At 37.6% G+C, this 19,523-nt stretch overlaps 1 protein-coding gene across 2 annotated transcripts; it reads right to left on the bottom strand.

Moving 5' to 3' along the window:
* Window positions 1-2,946: 2,946 nt before the first annotated feature.
* Window positions 2,947-17,973, bottom strand: klhl21 (kelch-like family member 21). Of its 2 annotated transcripts, none has more exons than XM_081386696.1 (5): window positions 17,678-17,973; window positions 10,647-11,736; window positions 5,272-5,677; window positions 5,078-5,150; window positions 2,947-4,467 (listed from the first exon to the last, which is right to left on the bottom strand). In XM_081386696.1, exons 2-5 carry the CDS (start codon window positions 11,671-11,673, stop codon window positions 4,132-4,134), a joined length of 1,842 nt encoding a protein of 613 aa, XP_081242822.1. In that variant the 5' UTR covers window positions 11,674-11,736; window positions 17,678-17,973; the 3' UTR covers window positions 2,947-4,131. The 2 variants fall into 2 exon arrangements, with proteins under 2 accessions (XP_081242822.1, XP_081242823.1); XM_081386697.1 differs by lacking the exon at window positions 17,678-17,973 and adding an exon at window positions 11,859-11,956.
* Between the last annotated feature and the right edge of the window lie 1,550 nt (window positions 17,974-19,523).

Raw genomic sequence — 19,523 nt, 5'->3', positions numbered from 1 at the left:
GGAGGCAGATTTGAATGCCAGTTTACATTCAGTTGTGGAGGATTTCTCTCCACCGGACTCCCCACCGTTACCCTCCCATGAAGGATTTTTTATTTTATTTTATTATTCCCACAAACCAAGATGAGTCAAGTCAAGTTATCAGCCTTATTAGACATTCTCTGTTATCAGTCAAGTTCACCCTCGAGAGCATCTCGATAGCCGCACCCTCATCGGCTCTGGCCGCACCCTTTCGCCATGGCACGTGACCGAAAGAGAAGAGAGGTCGTTTCGAGGGGGGAGGGAAGGGTAATGTATTTGATTAAAGATTATAAGGGTACATGAATTTAAAAAAAAATAATGAAGTTCACAGATAAATCATTTATAATAAACACTACAATATTACATATAAAAAGAAGATTTGTCAAATTTGATTTCATGCCGACTTTAAGTACTTATTACTTAATTGCATTAGAAAAATACGTAAACCTTGATTTTAAAAAAAAGCAAAATTTCTTTGGAATAATGTGCACCGATAAATGGTTCACAATAAAACCAGGTTCATTTCTGATTTTAAGTCAAGTCAAGTCAACTTTATTTATATAGCGCTTTTCACAATGCAGATTGTATCAAAGCAGCTTCACAGTATTAAATAAAATAGTACATCAGTGTTTGTTTCTAGTGTAAAACGTCCACGTTTCGTAATGATGATCAATAGTATTGTTGAGTGATTGATTAAATTAAGTATCCCCAACTGAGCAAGCCAAAGGCAACAGTGGCAAGGAACCGAAAAACTCCATCAGGTGACCTAATGGAGAAAAAAAAACCTTGGGAGAACCCAGGCTCAGTCGGGGGTAACTGTAATTTAACTGTAAGATTAAAATATTATATGAATGCCTGGCTGAAGAGATGCGTCTTTAATCTAGTTTTAAACTGGGAGAGCGAGTCTGAGCAACGAACAGTATCAGGAAGACTATTCCAGAGTTTTGGAGCTAAATGTGAAAATGCTCTCCCTCCTTTGGTGGATCTGGATATCCTAGGTATGACCAAAAGCCTCGAATTTAGTGATCTTAAAGAGCGCGATGGATTATAGGGCGATAGAAGATCCGTTAAATAAACTGGAGCTAAGCCGTTTAGGGCTTTATAAGTCAGTAGCAATACCTTGTAATTAATACGGAACTTTATAGGCAACCAATGCAGTGATGATAAAATTGGTGTTATATGGTCAAATTTTCTTGATCTAGTTAGAACTCTAGCGGCGGCATTTTGGACTAACTGTATCTTGTTTATTGAGGATGCAGGACAACCGGCTAATAAAGCATTACAGTAATCTAGTCTCGAGGTCATGAATGCATGAACTAACTTTTCTGCATCAGAAACTGATAGCATATTACGTAACTTAGCAATGTTTCTAAGGTGGAAAAAGGCTGTTCTTGTAACATATGAAATATGATTTTCAAAAGACAGGTTGCAGTCTAGTATAACACCCAGGTCTTTTACTGTAGAGGATAAAGTAACAGGACATCCTACTATGTTAAAGTTGTATTGTGAGAGGTTTTGTGGGCGGTTTTTTGAACCGATAAGTAGTACCTCTGTCTTGTCTGGATTTAATAAAAGAAAATTGTGCGTCATCCAGTCTTTAATATCTTTAACACACTCTGTCAATTTGGATAATTTAGCGTTTTCATCCGGCCGTGATGAAATATATATTTGAGTGTCATCAGCATAACAATGGAAACTAATTCCATGTTTCCTTATAATATTTCCAAGTGGCAGCATATATATTGAGAATAATAGAGGGCCTAACACAGATCCTTGTGGCACTCCATAGTTTACTGGAGTTATGATCGATTTTTCTCCATTTAAATAGACAAAATGGTAGCGGTCAGATAAGTATGATCTGAACCAGCTTAATGCTTGTCCTTGAACACCAGTATAATTTTGTAGTCGATCTAAGAGTATTGTGTGATCTATAGTATCGAACGCAGCACTAAGATCAAGTAAAACTAGTATTGAGATACAGCCTTGGTCAGAAGCTAAGAGTAAATCATTTGTGATTTTAACAAGCGCAGTTTCAGTGCTATGATGTGGCCTGAACCCAGACTGAAACTTTTCATAGATGTCATTTTCTTGTAAGAAAGAGCCTAGTTGGACAGACACAACTTTTTCTAGTATTTTAGACATAAAAGGAAGATTTGAAATTGGTCTATAATTTGCTAGGTTATTTGGGTCTAATTGTGGTTTCTTAATGAGTGGAACTCTTTTTGTTCTATAGTTGTAAAGCACTGTAATTGTTCTTGCGGGGTGATAATCGAGGCTGAGTTATAAAGCGCGATTGAGGATTGAACGTTTACAATTGTGGTTCTGATGTTTTCTATTTTCTCAGTGAAAAAATTCATGAAATCATTACTACTAAACTGTAACGGAATATTTTGTTCAGGTGACGCTCATTTATTTGTTAGTCTAGCCACGGTGTTAAATAAGAACCTAGGATTGTTTTGGTTATTTTCTATTAGTTTGCGGAGGTGCTCAGCCCTGGCTACTTTTAGGGCCTTTTTATAACGTGACGTACTGTCTTTCCAAGGGATTCTAAAAACCTCTAAATTAGTTTGTTTCCATTTACGCTCTAAATTACGGGTTTCTCTCTTTAGAACACGCGTAGTATACACGTGTACCATGGTGCTTTAATTTTCTCTCTGATTTTAAGTTGACTTGACCTAAGCTTTTAGTTTTATCTTCATTATGGAGTTAAACTTGTGTGTGCTAGATCATCTACTGGATATTCATTGTGCTCCAGCTGATGCCTCTTTCTGCATCCATATACTGTCTTCCACTAATTGATTCCAGAGGACAGGATGTACCAATCCCAACTTGATGGAAAATTAGATGCGTCTAACACAAAGGGTGGCACAGAACATGGTCTCTCATGATCTTACGTGTTACATATACATACATGAAAAGAGCAAATGCAACAGTGCTTAAGTCATTTATTGGTTGACCACACATACAAACATTACACAAATCATCTCCTTGTCCGTGTTGTACAAATAATTTTGGCCACAAAACAAACTAAACCTTCTGTAATAAAAATAAAATGTCAAGTACCGCTTCAGCGTGTTGTAAATAATTAGTTTCATAATTACTGGTATTGTCAGACACATATATTGTCAAACACATACATTTACTCAAGAATAATGAGATACTGAATTACTACTTCCAGTTATTAGTACAGCTTCCTAAAACAATTTTGGCATAAAAAACAATACCTCCATTGATTCTTCATGTTTTCTTCATCAACGCAGACAGCTTTAAAAAAACAAGCTGTTTCTCATAAACTGTAACATAGTTTTCTCTAAAATAAACAATGACTAGATAATCAAACTTAATTTAATATTAAAATATGAGTTTAAAAGCAAGTCTAATACAAATTCACAAAAAATGTGACCACTGCATGCATGCTAGATTGTCTGACACATGTAATTCTAATAAGAACATAAAAAAAATGGGTTACACTGAGGCCCAGATTTTAAGTTTGTCTGTCAAACTGAATTGTTGTTTTTGGGAAGTCTTGGATTCTCCAAAATATTTCATTTCAACTCTTCTCTGCTTTTATAAAATACTACACATTTCAGAAAACAGTCAAATTATGCTATAAACAATCTACATATCTACAATCTAAGTGATCCAAACTTTAACCTATTGGAATGCTTGGGGGTCTCAAAATTATTTTTGAAAAGAACAAATGTACTTCTCATTATGTAATTATATATTATATAATATTTTGGGGGTTTGAAGTTGCAATGTTTTGAATAACTTTAGGTCCATGCTGAATTGTAAAATAAATTAAAGAGAATAATGAGTGTAACCTCCATGCAATTTCCAAGGCATGGATTGCTTGAAATTTGCCAAACACGATAGGCACTATTTCATGAGTCACTTCACTTAAGTCTCTGTTCAAGGTAAACACAGCCAGCATTAGAAATGCATGCAACACAATTAAAGCTGTAGTAACACTGGGTTACTTGGAGAAATGACGCAAACATTGACTCACCAGCTCCCTTTACTGCCCAGTTGAGGTGAATATGTGATAAAGTGCAAAACACTTAGTAGCGATGTCACATTGAATGACCTTTAGTCTCATGTTTCGAAAAGTTCTCAATGCACTTGATTGACATCTTGGTTGTGGTTCTGATTAACATTGTTGTTGTGGTTGTAAAGTGCCTGGTTGCGGTGGTGTCTGTGGAGGTGGATGGCGTTGGCCTCAGGTACGTCGATGGGTTCGAAGGTGCTTGGAACAAGGGGCATGAACTGTCGGAATATGCTAACACTTCCATGCCAGAAAGTGGGCTGGGGGAGCCGGCCAGCTGGCGTCCAAGATCGAGAAGAGGGGTCGTAGACCTCAACCACGTCAGATAGCTCAAAGGTGTTGTCATAGCCACCGGACACAAAGAGTCGACCACCCAAAACTGCTACACTGCCTCCAACATGAACCTGTAAGTGCGAGATGTTGTAAGTGAAGACTTTTTACTTATCTGTGTGAAAATGCAAGTCATACATACAGTGACTTGAATACACTTATTTTATGATTATTAGGTTAAACACTTTTAATTGATAATTCATGATATTTGTAAAAATACACTCTTTATTGTGGAAACTCTTAATGGACTGGACTGCATTTATATAGCGCTTTCACAGACCTATGGCCACCAAAGCGCTTTACATTGCCTCACATTCACCCATTCACTCACTCATTCACACAACTCATTCTTGCTCATGGACACCTCGACACTTGGTCAAGTGGAACCGGGGATTGAACCACCAACCTTTCGGTTTGTAGACAACCTACATGAACCACTCAGCCACTGCCGCCTTCCATGTACAGAATATGTAAAGGTGCGGTCACATACATACGGTCCATTGTTCACTCTCAATAGTGATGCATGACCAATTTGAATTTTATTAAAATCCTCATAGGAAAATATTTTGCACCAGTTCACATGGATTACTATCTAAATGACTCAATTTTGATTGTGAAAATTTGAAGAACAGCGGTAAATGTGACCGCATCTTAATGGATTGAAACAAGGCAAAATTGACATACTTGTGCCATGGGACTAATCTTGTCCCATTCATGTTTCTGTGGGTTGTAGACATCAACTTCTGCCGAATCATCCCTGAAACACAACCGTTGTTATGAGAAACATATAAAAGTTAATTTTCTTCATGGATCCTTTTTCTGCAAACCATAAGGAACTGGACATTTTTAAATTTGTGGGAAAAAAGTGAGCACCTCACCTTACAAAGTAGATCAAGCCATTTAGAGTCACTGATTTTGGGGCAAAGGACCACGGAGGCAGTTCTCCACCGTTGATTAGTGACCAGCGGTTGCTTTCAGGATCGTAGCACTGAATTGCCATTGTGTCCTCTCCGGTTAAGGATCCAATGGCGTAAAGCCGCCCCCTACATGCTGTAGTAGAACAGTTATCCATGGGATGCAGCATGGGCGGAAGAGCCTCCCAGCAGTCTAGGGTATGGTCATAGCGCTCTGTGCTGTCAGAAGCTACCACATAGAGTTGACTCTTCATGACGCAGGAGCTGTGGTACTCTCTGGCTTTCAGCATGGGAGAGACCTCAGTCCACTCGTTCACACTGGAGTTGTATCGCCAAACGCAATCATAGAGACGTGATCCATCCGAGCCACCTGTCACAATGAATCAGGTTTGAGTGCTTAAACTTATATGCAATGCCAAACAGAATAGACGCTCTTTCCAATCATTTATCAACATTATTTTTCAAACTTGCCTACACTAATAGACTTTTTAGATTATATGTCCCTCTTCAGAGTAGTTTTCTATAAATAGGGATGACAGAATTTGGGATTAAAAATGATAGTTAAAAAAAACAGAAGAGAATAAAGTTCGTCTCTCGCGTGTGCTTTCTTCCACCAATGTGCTTTCCTGCATTACTTATTGAGCCAAAACAATGCTACTAAATCTACAGTGCAAAACAGACAGTAGGGTTTTTTACTCTTGAAATAGTTAACCCTGGGTCATTTTAAACCCTGGGTGAGTGGAATCCTGGGTTATCTTAATTGACGTTTGACACTGCTCATAATTTTATAATAATAACAATTAAACCTGGGTATTTGTACGCTGCTGTTTCACACTGTACATTCCTAAACCCTCGGTTAACGTCATAATTTGCAAACGCTATCGGTTGTCGGTTGCTAAGCATCTAGTAGTAACATTCTAAAGACCCTTTCACACCGGATACGTAACGAAAAAGCGTATAGTTCGTGTGCGAATAGTTCGCGTTAAAACCAAGCGGCAACATTCTGATCTGAAAAATGAAGCCTACCCGGAAGTGCGAAAAACTGCAATACATCGAAAATCCGCTAGGGCGAGGTCCCAAAAGGGAGCAAATGTCCATAGCCCCCATGTTAAAATGTCTGTTTTCACAGCATAAATTCATGTTTTTACAGGTTGGTCCCATGGACTTTTATTGTATTTTTCGATAGGTTCCGAGTGCCTGACAACCATGAGGGCTGTGAATTTTTTTCTAACTCGTTAGTTTAGATCGTATTTAGATATAAAATGTATGACAAATAAGGGCGTGGTTAACTTTGATTGACAGCTTGATTGACAGCTGACAAGGCAGCGCCACGGAGAATGACAACATAAGAAGTGCCATTTTTTAATACAGTTGACATATAATACTACTGTTTCTGTATCATGAAATGTAGTTTTAAGAGTTTTTCAGGCGAGAATGTAGTTGTTTAAAGCTCAAATCTGTGGTTTATTTATAAAGATTTATGAAAATTGTATCCAGTTGTGAGATCCAGCGATGACCGGGCGCTCGGCGCTCATGTACCCCGCCTGGAACAGCCTTTCCTCGGCTAGTCATTATGAGGTTTGCCGCTGACTCTGGCGTCTCTGTAGTGGTTAAACATGAGATATAATCCGTCTTGTGTATATCTAACGGGCGATTTTTGGTCTCGTAAATCTATAATTTGTTCCCTGGCCAATCGTTTTGGCTGAGGGGAAGTTTCATAACTTTATAAGCTATTTAACTTTACCGTTGTATGGTTAGACTAACTTAGATCGAGCGCTGACTTTGTATGTTTGACTGAATTGTTTGCTTTATTTGTATAGCTTCTTGTAACTTTACCTTTTACTTATACTTTTATAATAGCTAATATTGATAAAACTGAAATTTAACAAAAAGAGACTGGGTTGAGTTTTGTCATTTTAAATTTTAATACAACGAATATGATCTGTAATGTTGTTTACTGCAACATCTGTTGTTTAGTACAAATGCACATATTGCCTGGACCATATTAAAATGTTTAATATTTTTATATTATAATTAAAACGAAAAGAGGCAGGTTTGTGTTTTATATATATATATTTTTTTATAAATAGGCAAACGTTGTGCAGTGAATATAATCAATACGCGTTGCCTGAACCACATTTGTGTGGCTATAATGTTTAAGATTTCTTTAAATGAAAACGAAAAGAGTTAGTATGGTGTTTTATAACATATTTCGTTGCCTAAAATATACACAGAGATAACCGAAGTAGCAGAGTGAGCTGAGTGACGCGCGCTGCGTCAGAAGGTGGGCGGGGTTAGGATTTCCCAAGATTTTCCAAGATGGCGCCGCCCATACCCCCCATAAACGGCTTCAAACCCGTTCTTCAGAAAGTCTATGGGTGACGTCACAGACGCTTTGTCCATATTTTTTACAGTCTATGGTCAAAACCCATCACATGAGCTGCGTAAACACGGTCTCTATCTCTATCTTTGACGATTAGCTTTCTATCCCAAATGTAGTTTAGCCTTCTAGCCAACACAGCACAGGACTATACAACGACGAAAACTATCACACAACATACAGTCGTGATAACCGAGTTGGTTGGCAATGCTACGCCACACAATCATTGTCCTTGTAGTGTGCGATTGGCTGAAGCCTTTTCTGTCGCCGCAAAAAAGGCGAAAAAAAAATCGGCATCGAAGCGGAAAAAATAAAAGTCGTTTTTTCGCCGCAGGACATTCACGTTCGGTGTGGAAGCGCTCATTACACAAACAGCTGATCAAAAAATAAAACCATCACGCGAATTATTCGTGCGTCAAAATCGCGTCCAGTGTGAAAGGACCTTAACACTGCATCGTTTCACACTGTACAAGTTTGGCACCGCAAAGCAGGGTTAAAGGGATAGTTCACCCAAAAATGAAAATTAGCCCATGATTTACTCACCATCAAGTCATCCTAGGTGTATATGACATTCTTCTTTCAGACAAATACAATTCGGAGTTATATTAAAAAAATGTCCTGGCTCTTCCAATGGCAGTGAACTGCTGTTTCTGTTTTAAAGTCCATAAAAGTGCATCTATCCATCATAAAAGTGCTCCACACTGCTCTGGTGGGTTAATAAAGGCCTTCTGAAGCAAAGTGATGCGTTTGTGCAAGAAAAATATCAATATTTAAAACTTTATAAAGTAAAATAACTAGCTTCCGACGTCATAAGTTGCGCTTTAGGCCCAAGTAGACTGCGTATGGCCGTTTGGCCGGAAGCTAGAATTTGTACACGTGTTAAATATGGATATTTTTCTTACACAAACTCATCGCTTCAGTTCAGAAGGCCTTTATTAACCTCCCAGAGCCGTGTGGAGCACTTTTATGATGGATAGATGCACTTTTATGGACTTCAAAGCAGAAACAGCAATTCACTGCCATTATAATGCTTGGAAGAGCCAGGATTTTTTTTAATATAACTCCGATTGTATTCGTCTGAAAGAAGAATGTCATACACCTAGGATGACTTGAAGTTGAGTGAATCATGGGCTAATTTTCATTTTTGGGTGAACTATCCCTTTAACACGCAAAAGGAATGCTAGTTCTTCTGGTTCTTCTTAGCGACTCAAAAGTATTTAAGGTTAGTATAGCCCAAGGTCCAAACAAGTGACTTTAAGGGGTCATACACATCATGCATACAGTTTACAATTAAAAGTACAGTCACATTATTCGCTGAAATTTTGCAGGCAAAAAGGTCCATTGTCGATTGTAAAGAGTGATGGATTCTCTGCATTACATCTGATGGATGTAAATGACTCATAATGGTAAATGTGGCCACACCTTAACTGTGAGACTTAAATCAGTATATTTATTGACTGGTTGTTCATATAACATAGTTAAAAAATACACATTTTGTATTCTGTCAGTAATATATAATTTATAAAGATAAATAATTGAAATGTTAATTTTTTTTGTTTTTTTTAGCATTACTTATTAATATACAGTAAAGGCTATTATTAGATCATCTTATTAGATAAGATTAATTAATTTGCATTAAAGTCATTTAAATGTCTGTAAATGTAGCCTACCTTTTGAAAGATTTGTTTTTATTATTATTTTTTATAAATTATTGAAATTATCTCTTTATTTCTATTGTAATTGTATATCTTTTTACTAAATATTTATTCCTTAAAAGTATTAAAAGAATCGCTAATAAAACCATTAAGGAACCAGAATTGTTGACTGGAATCGGAACTGCTGAGTTCCACAGTCAGTGCTCAGTCACCTTTTTAAACACCAATTACATAACAGCAAAGGACATTTAGAATAGAAGCAGCATGTCATCTGAGATGTTTTCTCAATTTAAACATTGTCCGTTCCTGAAGGTAACTAATGTCACCTGAAATCACGCTGACCACTGCTGATCTGGCATAACAATTTGTCCTATCACCACACTCTCGCATAGCTAAATATAAAGGGCTTTATTTATACATTGGCTGCCATGTTGTAAACAGTTTGAAAAGAAGGACACTCTGAGCCTACTTGAGGATTTGTTGTTGAGAATGAGTTTGTCTTTCACAAGAAGTGTTTCAAGTCCTAAACAGGAAACAGTATTATACCCCTTTTCCACCAACAAGAACCGGGTGCTGGTTCAGAGCCAGAGCCAAAGCTGGTTCAGAGTTGGTTCGACTGACGAGCTTACTAAGAACCGGTTTGCCTTTCCACCGGCTAGAGAGCCACAACAGAGCCAGATCTTACGTCACTGTATACGTCTCATGTTGCCCAGCAACCGCTAGTGCGGTAGCGCCAAACACAAACACGCCAGGCTTGTTCGAGATGCATCGGCTTCTCGCAGATCGATCGCCGCATGACATCAAAGCACTGCGATAGCGATCTAAAAGCACAAGGAGTCGTGTGCTCTCCAAACACTCCCGCAGCTCCGATCGGTCCTCGCCGCTCCGATGCATCTCGGACAAGCCATCAACAATAACGGACGTTGCAATACTATGGATGCTCATGGGTTTGCAAAAATACATCGGAATCCAACGCGTTCGTGCAGCTCGCCGTAACTTACATAGACGGATATTATAATCGAGCTGCTATTAGCTCGACTAGCTGCTATTTAAAAATGGCGGTCACAAGTTTCTCTTCAGTCTTGTTGGCCACGGTAACCCCGCCCCCAGCCCCTGACGCAAGCGGTTCTTTCTTGGCTCCGTTCTAGACCCTGCAATGATTTGGTGCTACTTAAGAACCAGTTTTACTGGTTCGGAGCTGGTGCTTTGGCGGTGGAAAAACAAAGAACCGATTTGAAACTAGGCTCTGGCTCCGAATCAGCACCAGCTCTGCCTTGGTGGAAAAGGGGTACTATTGTACTAACCTGTCACGTAAATGTCGTTGCCCAGGGCAGCTACGCTGTAGCCACCTCCAAGGTGGTCTGGGAATTCTGCTAAGTATCTCCACTGTCCAGTCTGTGGGTTGTAACAATCCACCGTAACAAGCTCATCACACTCTTGATCACATCCTCCCACCACCACCAGAATTTCGGCCAGGCCGGTGGATGGACGTGGGCGCATTCTATGACCAGGTCGGTCATGGCGGTCGTATTCATAGGACTGAAAGCTGCGTGCCTCACTGACTAACCGTAAACAGGCCGGTGACAAGTAGACCAGCGGATCACTCTCAACGTGGGCCAGAAGGTAGAAACGGCGAACAAACGGCAGACGTACTTGCTGCAACAACTCAGGCCAGTAATGCAACCGGTGCTGCAAATCGGCTTTGACCCAGCGTACGGCAATCTGGTGTGCGGTTTCTTCCTTATCCACACACAGTCCGTCATCAGACACAAACTCCAGTAGTCGCTTCCACGACAACCGCTCAAAGTCAATGCTTTTCGCCAGCTCCACAATGTTTTTCAGCACAAAACGGCGGGCGCTAGCCGCTAGCTCACGGCAGGCATAAGCCTCTGCAAAGTCCTGGATCTCCAAGCAGTTGGAAACATCAAGTCTCTGCTCCAGGAACGCGCAGCACGCTTCTTTGACGGAAGGGAACTGAAAGAGGTCCGCCGTCTTGAGCAGAAGGTCCACGTTGTCATGTGTGACGGTCACGCGACCCGTGTAGCAAAAGTCCACCAGGAGGCCCAACAGTTCAGCTGATACTTCGTGTAGCACCACACGGTCCATGGCGCTCTCTCTCAGAGTACCGGCAAACATGGCACGGAAGTATGTACTCGCAGCTGCCAGCACAGTTCGATGGCACTGGAACTCTTTGCCTTCAGCACACAATGTGACGTCGAAGAACTTGCGCTCTGCGCGGAGCTCGTGGATGCCTCGGAGCAAGTTGATGGCGTGGGCCGTGTCAAAGAAGGGCAGCATAGAGGGCTGCGTTTGTAAAACTGGTTTCTCCATAGCAGTTCCTTATTGTTTACAGTACTTCTCTTGGTGTATGTTTAGTCAGAACGCTGGATTCATCTTTAAACAGAGAACAGAAGTTTTATTAGTAGTTTGTAGTAGTAGTTTTTCATTCAACTTTGTGAAACTAACTAAAACAAGTCCTAAAAAAGAGAAAAGCCCAAATTGAAGTTTCAGCCTACCTGTGTATCTTCTCAAAGTGTTTAAATTTGTGAAAGGAAAGGGACACAGTAGCTTCTAGAATGAAATGTCATGTGGTTATGACGAATATGCGCAACCGTTGGTCTCTTAAGAAAGAGTGCTCATCATGTCTTGTCTATAAATAAACCAGCAGGGTCCATTTTCACAGGATGGGAGGGGGTCTCCGCACACCGTTTAGCTTATTTTACTGGAGATTATAGAAACTTCTCCTCTCTGAGTACTAACTCCTCATACAGCAACAAAGCTGAAGAAGGTTTAAAGGGGTAGTTCAGCCAAAAATAAAATCATGTCATCATTTACTCAACCTCATTCATTCCAACCCTGTATTACTTCCTTCTTTCTGTGAAATGTAAAGGGAGAATGTCAGAGCTGCTCTTTTCCATACCAGGAATGAGAATGGCAAAAAAGGACATAAAAGAATGCACTATAAAAATACCACAGAAATACTTTTGCACTATATTCAAAGTCTTCTGAAGATTTTATAGAAGTCTTATTGTGAGCTTTGTGTGAGAAACAAAGCTGTTGATCACTCACATTGTCCACTGGTGGATGATAATGTTCAATTTATTAAGCATGCGGTTATGTTGTCTGCCGCTTTAAATTCTTGAGCTTGTTAAAGTCAAGTGGATTCTAATTGGCTTTCTATATTTATTATCATTCAACAGCGGGAATAAATTGTTCAGAAAGTGATTCCAACGATATTGTTCCCTTGTGTTATCGTTATAGCTGTGTCGTGTGGACCTGATTATTCTCATAGAATTAGGACAGTTATTGAAACTTTATAGTTATCGTCCTTGGTATGAACTGGCATGAGCAGCTCATTTGCTATCACATGATTTCAGAAGACACGGAACATTTTATTGTTACTTTTATTGGGGTTTTTTTAAGCTTGTCAGTGTATTTCACCAATCACTTGTTGTGTGGAAAGAAAGTAGCTCAGACATTCTGCTTAACATCTACTGTTGTGTTTCACATAAAAAAGAAAATAATGTGAACGACATGAGAGTGAATACATAATGTGTATTTTTGGGTGAACTACCCCTTTAAAAGTAAGATGAACAATGTCTAAATTTTACAATATACTGCTCAAAAGTAATTTCAAATGAAAAAGCATTTAGCAGTCTGCATAAATATGCTTTATACCGTTTCCCCCGAATATTCTGTTTATATTCTCAACAAGAGTTACAAGGCAGGCTGCTAAAGAAAGGTTTTTTTCAATGGCAGTGTGAGTTCAAAACAAAATGGCATTTCCATCTCCAGGATCAGGTATCAAAACAGAGTGGCAAACACATATGACTCCTTTAAGGCACAAAACAACCATAGCTTACTGAAGAGCAAATGCGACACACAGAGATTTACCTTTGCAGCAGGCAGCTCTGAAGTTAAATGAAGGTTGACTCATCAAAATGAATGAGAGAGGGAGAGAGAGGGGCCCTAAAGGGTCAACAAACTACAGAGAAATAGAACTGCTCTGAACAGCAAAGCTCTACAGTTTCCAGTGAGAGACCTACATTATGTGTAGCAGCGCTGAGGAGGAATTATGCATTCACTTTCTACTGGGCTCCCGAGAGACTGGGTATTTTTGGAATTTATTAGATGCCAATATATATCCATAATGCAGTTTCTCAGTTCTGAGTTTGTATCTGCAAGCGAAATTAATTACCTGAAAAACGGTTGACCGATAGTGGACATTACCGTTAAGGATAAGTAGGTTGGCCCACACTGGCCGATAACCAATTAATCAACCGATAGTTTTAAAAATGGATACTGAATGGAAACAAACGTAACGCATAAAATAGTTAACTTTATTACAACTATTGAAAAACGCTACTGAACCATGAAAATGTACTGTACTTTTTAAAAATAAAAACATTTATATATGAATTATACCTTGATCATTCATGTTAGTTCATAGTGCACTAACTACTGTTAAGAGAAACGACTTCAAAATGTAAAAATCTATTAGTAAATGTTGAAATTAACGATGAACAATACTTTTATTAACCTTAGTTAATGTTACAAGTGGGGTCTTATTGTAAAGTGTTACCATTTCATATAAATCCAAACAGTAACGCTTAAAGATGGCCATCTTTCAATATCTTCACAAAGGCCATTGGAATAGACACATATGTAATTGTATACTCACACTTTATTTGCTTCTATTTTAGAACATCTAATATAAATAACAAAATATGTATTTAATGATAATACATTTTATGTTTTCATTTCTAACAATCGTTGCATTTGAAACAATCGTTTCAAATCCAAATTTGATTCTCTTCAATGACTGACTATAATGTTTTAATAACAAAGCAGCACAGTACTGTATAAGTGAGTCCTGGTTTTTAAAAGGTCATGGTTTATGAAGCAACCATCTCGTTCCTCTCATACCTGTTGGGTATTAGGCAACTCGAATGCCAAAGTGCTTACTAGCAGTCTGTTTACCAGTCAGTCCAAGAATAGCATGGCTGACAGTGACCAACACTTCACTTCTCCTGACTTCTTGTCTTGTCATGTCAATAAGGTGTCATGATCTATAGTTAGGAGACATGATAATTGACAGGAAATGATACGGTCACTCTGTGCTGTATCATGAGCTGCTTTATCAACAGTAGGCCTTTCTAAAACATCATTTTGAAAACATATAGATTACTCAAAAACGTATCTATCATTATTGAATATTTATATAGGAGTCGAGTGAACTTCAGATTTGTCCTTTTACTGGATCCACTAGATTAGGGGTCCCCAACCCCCGGACATTTGGTACCGGGCCGCACAGAAAGAATAAATAACTTACCATATTTACTATAAGTCGCTCCGGAGTATAAGTCGCATCAGTCAAAAAATGCGCCATGAAGAAGAAAAAAACATATAGCCTAAGTTGCACTGGACTATAAGTCGCATTTATTTAGAAATGTATTTCACAAAAAAAAAAAAAAAGTGTTATGGATGGGACAGTTCTCCGTTACGGATGTGAGCGCTCTGAAAGTGGCACTAAAGACTGCTTTAAAACTTTCACAGAGACCTCAAGCAGAAAGCACAAAGCCTGTCTTTAAATTTAATTTCGTTTTGTATTAATTGTATCTTAATTTTAATCAATGTTTCATCAACCAATTGCCTGGATTTATATATAGTAGAAAATAGATAATCAGGACACGGAGGCGCCGGCGCGTGAACTGGAGCTCGTCTCATAAATGAACTGAAACTCAGCGTATAAGGTAGCCTACTTGCCTCACAGACCTGAGACATATACAGTATAGAAAGCTTGAAATGTCTACTTTTAAACAGAACAATTCAAAACGAAAGAAAACAAACTGCTCTCTGCTTATGTAATTCGTATGAAATTTGCATTTATGCAAATTGCGTATGCATTTCTCTCTGGCGCGTTCACTACTGCGAAGATCGCGAGTCAGCATCGTCAACTTCATATTTGCAGCCGACACTGACACAGAAAACACTTGTTTATTAGTAAACAATTAAAATGTCTCCTGCTATATTTTACATATTCATAATCATTCATTTTGCCGGTTCGTTGTGACAGCTTTTAGGCGCTTTATTGGCAGCGCCACCCTTACATGTTACACGAATGCATCAGCACCGAAAACATGGAGATTTTTTTCTTTTGTTGGGCATTTTGTTTGTGTTCAGGCTTTCTCAGTTGTCTTTAGGCGCGATGTTACGAGGACGCTGCTAATAAAGTTGCGAGTATGCCTACACACTCGATTCACGTTTAGCCTATTATTATATTTAAAAAATACCCCAATTTTTATGCCGGTTGTATCATTTTATTTTGTTGTATTTATCCGCCACACCTTAAAGGCCGGTCCGTGAAAATATTGTCTGATATTAAACTGGTCCGTGGCACAAAAAAGGTTGGGGACCGCTGCACTAGGCTAGATCTTGCAACCAGTGGACCGTATAAAGTAACTTCTTTGTACAACTTCAGAATAACAAACCCCTTTACGAACCCCTCAGGGCCCCTCTTCCATCTGCACAGCCATTGTACACCCTTTATGATTCTCTAACCCACCAGTGGTCTGCAGTCTAAAGTTGCACCTGGCTGAGAAATGGCCATCATAACACAGCTGCCATGGCTCTGCATTCCATCAGCAAGATCCCAAAGTAGCCTAGCTGAGCATGTTTGGGCCTCAGGACATCCATGATCAGGCCCTGCTTCACTCTATATAGCCAATTAGACCAGTCCTCAATCCATCACATTTATGCTGAAGCCATCACTAGCTCTTGTAATAAGGATAGGATTTGTTCATTTTGTGTGAATCAATCAATGCTATTTACATATTTGCTCATTTGCATTTACATAAATATTTACACACACTACTTGGTAAAAAGTTTGGAATAATTAGGATTCTCACACACACACACACACACACACACACACACACACACACACACACACACACACACACACACTTCTGCAATTTTACATAAAAAAAAAATAAAATAAAAAATTGATTTATAAGCTTGTTTCCTTCAATTCAAGTCAAGAAGACCCCACCGGGATAGAAAAACAAGCACACACACACACACACACACACACACACACACACACACACACACACACACACACACACACACAAAAAGTTTGGAATAATTAAGACTGTTTCATGTTTGTTTATATATATATATATATTTTTTTTTTTTTTTTTTTTGCTAAACAGGGCTGCATTTTTAAAAAGAAATCAAAAATACAGTAGGCTATAAATATATTAAAAAGGTAATATTGTGAAATATTATTCATATTTTAAATAACTGTTTTTCATTGTAATATATATATTAAAATGTAATTTTGTATTGGCATATCTGAATTTTCTGTATAATTACTCATTCAGATTTGATGCTCAAGAAACATTTCTTATTATTATCAATGATTTCTTGTTATTATCAACAGTTTTTGCTACCTATTGTTGTGAAAACAATTCAAATATTTTTCAACACTGATAATAATAAGTAGTATTATTAATGAGCACCTAATCTGCATATTAAAATGATTTCTGAAGGATCATGTGACACTGAAGTCTGGAATAATGATGCTGAAAATTGAGCTTTGCATCACAGGAATAAATTAGCCTAGGGCGATTTATTTTATTTTATTAGGATTTAACGGGTACATTTAAAATATATATATAAAAAGAGAACATCTATTTTAAATTGAATAAATGTAACAATATTTGTGTTAAATAGACTTTTTTCAAAAACATTAAAAATGTTATTTTCAAACTTTTGACTGGTAGTTAATATGTATTCAAACTGATGAACACAGTTGAAAAAATATAAGACAGATGTTTGGCTCTACAAGTTAGGTAGGAAATCAATCTAGTCCACAGCACTGCATATAAAAGCAAGTAGGCTATGTTTACAAATGTATGGATTACAAAAATATTATTGATAATGTCTAGACGTTGTATTTTGGGATTAAAGAAGAACAGACCTTTTAACAATAGCCTACAGCCAGGAGACCTTCAAAAGACAGTCTAATTAAAGATTTGACCTGATGGTTATTATGTCATGCATTGCTCATCTTCACCTACTGCCAACTAACGTTACATAGCAAAGAGGCTTCACGTAACAACGGAAACGTTTCTTATATCATTAATTTTAAATCGAGAAAAGTAATTATAAAGACGTCTGAGCAAAATCCAGCGTCATGAATCACTACAGAAACATGCGTGAATAGGTTTCCGACACAATAACCGTCTGCTTCGTTTGAGAAAAACAACACGAGACGCGTCACATTTTCACCTTCATACACACGGGCTGTTTCTGACGCATTTCTACTCACCCAATCCAGCCGTTAGCGATTTCGGTTGCTCTTCGCCTCGGATAGTATGACAGATTGGTCAAATTTGTGCAATATCTCTATGTATCGTTTTAACTTTGCTAGAGTGTCCGTTTTTCCTTCGCTCATGTCAGCGCCATGACTCCGCATCATGAGAGACCCTCATTGGACACTCGTGCACCAGTTACACGGTGACGTGATCTCAAGTTTGAGTGTCCAAACCAAACTGTTGAACTGAAGCCGCACATGGACGCGCATCCACTACAGTCAGTCAGATTCTCTGTTTACTTTCTGCGTGAGACCGGTATGTTTGAACAGACTCACTAAAATAGAATTAGGTTTTACATTGAATAAATGCTAAACATTAAAGACCGGGGTTAGTTGTCACGCGGGGTTTATCAGGTTTTGAAACAAATATGCTTGCTTTCACTAGCAGTGGTTATCTATGTTCAGTGGCCTATATAAAATAAATCTACAAAAACAGTATCATCTTTTTTTGTAATAGTTTTTTAGGTAAACGAGTGAAAGGAACATATTAGTGTAATATATGAAAGAATAAGTAGCTATAGGTCAAGTAAAAAAAATTGATAGGCCCATTTTTCAGATATCAATTTAGATTAAGTCACCCTGCTGTATACAAAGATATACAGTAGCCTACAGGTCAAAAGTTTGTAAACATTACGATTTTTTTTTTTTTGAAAGAAGTCTCTAATGCTTATCAAGGCTGCGTTTATTTGATCAAAAATACAGAAAAAAAAAACAGTAATATTGTGAAATATTATTACAACTTAAAATAATAGTTTTCTATTTGAATATAGCCTACTTTAAAAAATAATTTATTCCTGTGATGCAAAGCTGAATTTTCTGCATCATTACTCCAGTCTTCAGTGTCACATGTGACGTCCAGTCTATCACATGATCCCTTAGAAATCATTCTAATATTCTGATTTATTATGAGTGTTGGAAACAGTTCTGCTACCTAATATATTTGATGAATAAAAGGTTAAAAAGAACTGCATTTATTCAAAATAAAAAAATATTTTCTAATAATATAAATCTTCTTTACTATCACTTTTGATCAATTTAACACATCTTTGCTGAATAAAAGTATTGATTTATCTCAAAAAAAGAAAGAAAAAAAATTACTGACCCCAAATTACTGACCAGTAGTGTATTTTGTTGTTACAAAAGATTTATATTTTTAAAAAAATTGCTTCTTTTTTAAATTTTTTTTTACTTTTCATTCATCAAAGTATCCTAAAAAAGTATCACAGGTTATGAAAAAATATTAAGCAGCAGAACTGTTTCCAACTTTGATAATGAATCATCATATTAGAATGATTTCTAAAGGATCGTGTGATAGACTGGAGTAATGATCCTGAAAATTCAGCTGTGCATCACAGAAAAAAATGATAATTTAAAGTATAATAAATTGAAAACCAATTATTTTAAATTGTAATAATATATCACAATATTAAAATTTTTTTCTGTATTTTTGATCAAATAAATGCAGGCTTGATGAGCAGTACTGTATATATATTTAATTAATTAATAAATAAATAAATTGCCGTGGTTGATAGGCCTATCTATTTCATATATGTTGTGGAAGACGGTATAAGTGTGTGTTTGTGAGAGAGAATATCTGTCAGTATACTGCAGGTTCCTGTACTGTGTGACAAAATGCCCCACTATGCTTTTTTTTTTTTTTTTTTTTTTTAACTTGGAAATTATGGTGGAAATATTCTTTAGACTTCTGGAATTTTATAAATAACCACCCCACAATATTTGCTAGAATATAAAGAGTGAGAACTAGTCTTGGCCCTCCATAGCTATGTATTTACACACTTTC

The sequence above is a fragment of the Scardinius erythrophthalmus genome (genome assembly GCF_964197995.2).
Source record: "Scardinius erythrophthalmus genome assembly, chromosome: 15".
Classification (NCBI taxonomy): Eukaryota; Metazoa; Chordata; class Actinopteri; order Cypriniformes; family Leuciscidae; genus Scardinius; species Scardinius erythrophthalmus.
The sequence above is the reverse complement of the archived record's forward strand: the minus strand, read 5'-3'. Positions and strand labels throughout refer to the sequence as shown.

What these genes read in the sequence shown, in the direction of transcription:
- klhl21 (XM_081386696.1), bottom strand. Translation starts at nt 11,673, where the DNA reads ATGGAGAAACCAGTTTTACAAACGCAGCCCTCTATGCTGCCCTTCTTT. An exon ending in CAACGACATTTACGTGACAG is followed by an intron (nt 5,678 to 10,646) that starts GTTAGTACAATA and finishes TCATTGTGACAG; the next exon opens with GTGGCTCGGATGGATCACGT. An exon ending in AGATTAGTCCCATGGCACAA is followed by an intron (nt 4,468 to 5,077) that starts GTATGTCAATTT and finishes TCGCACTTACAG; the next exon opens with GTTCATGTTGGAGGCAGTGT.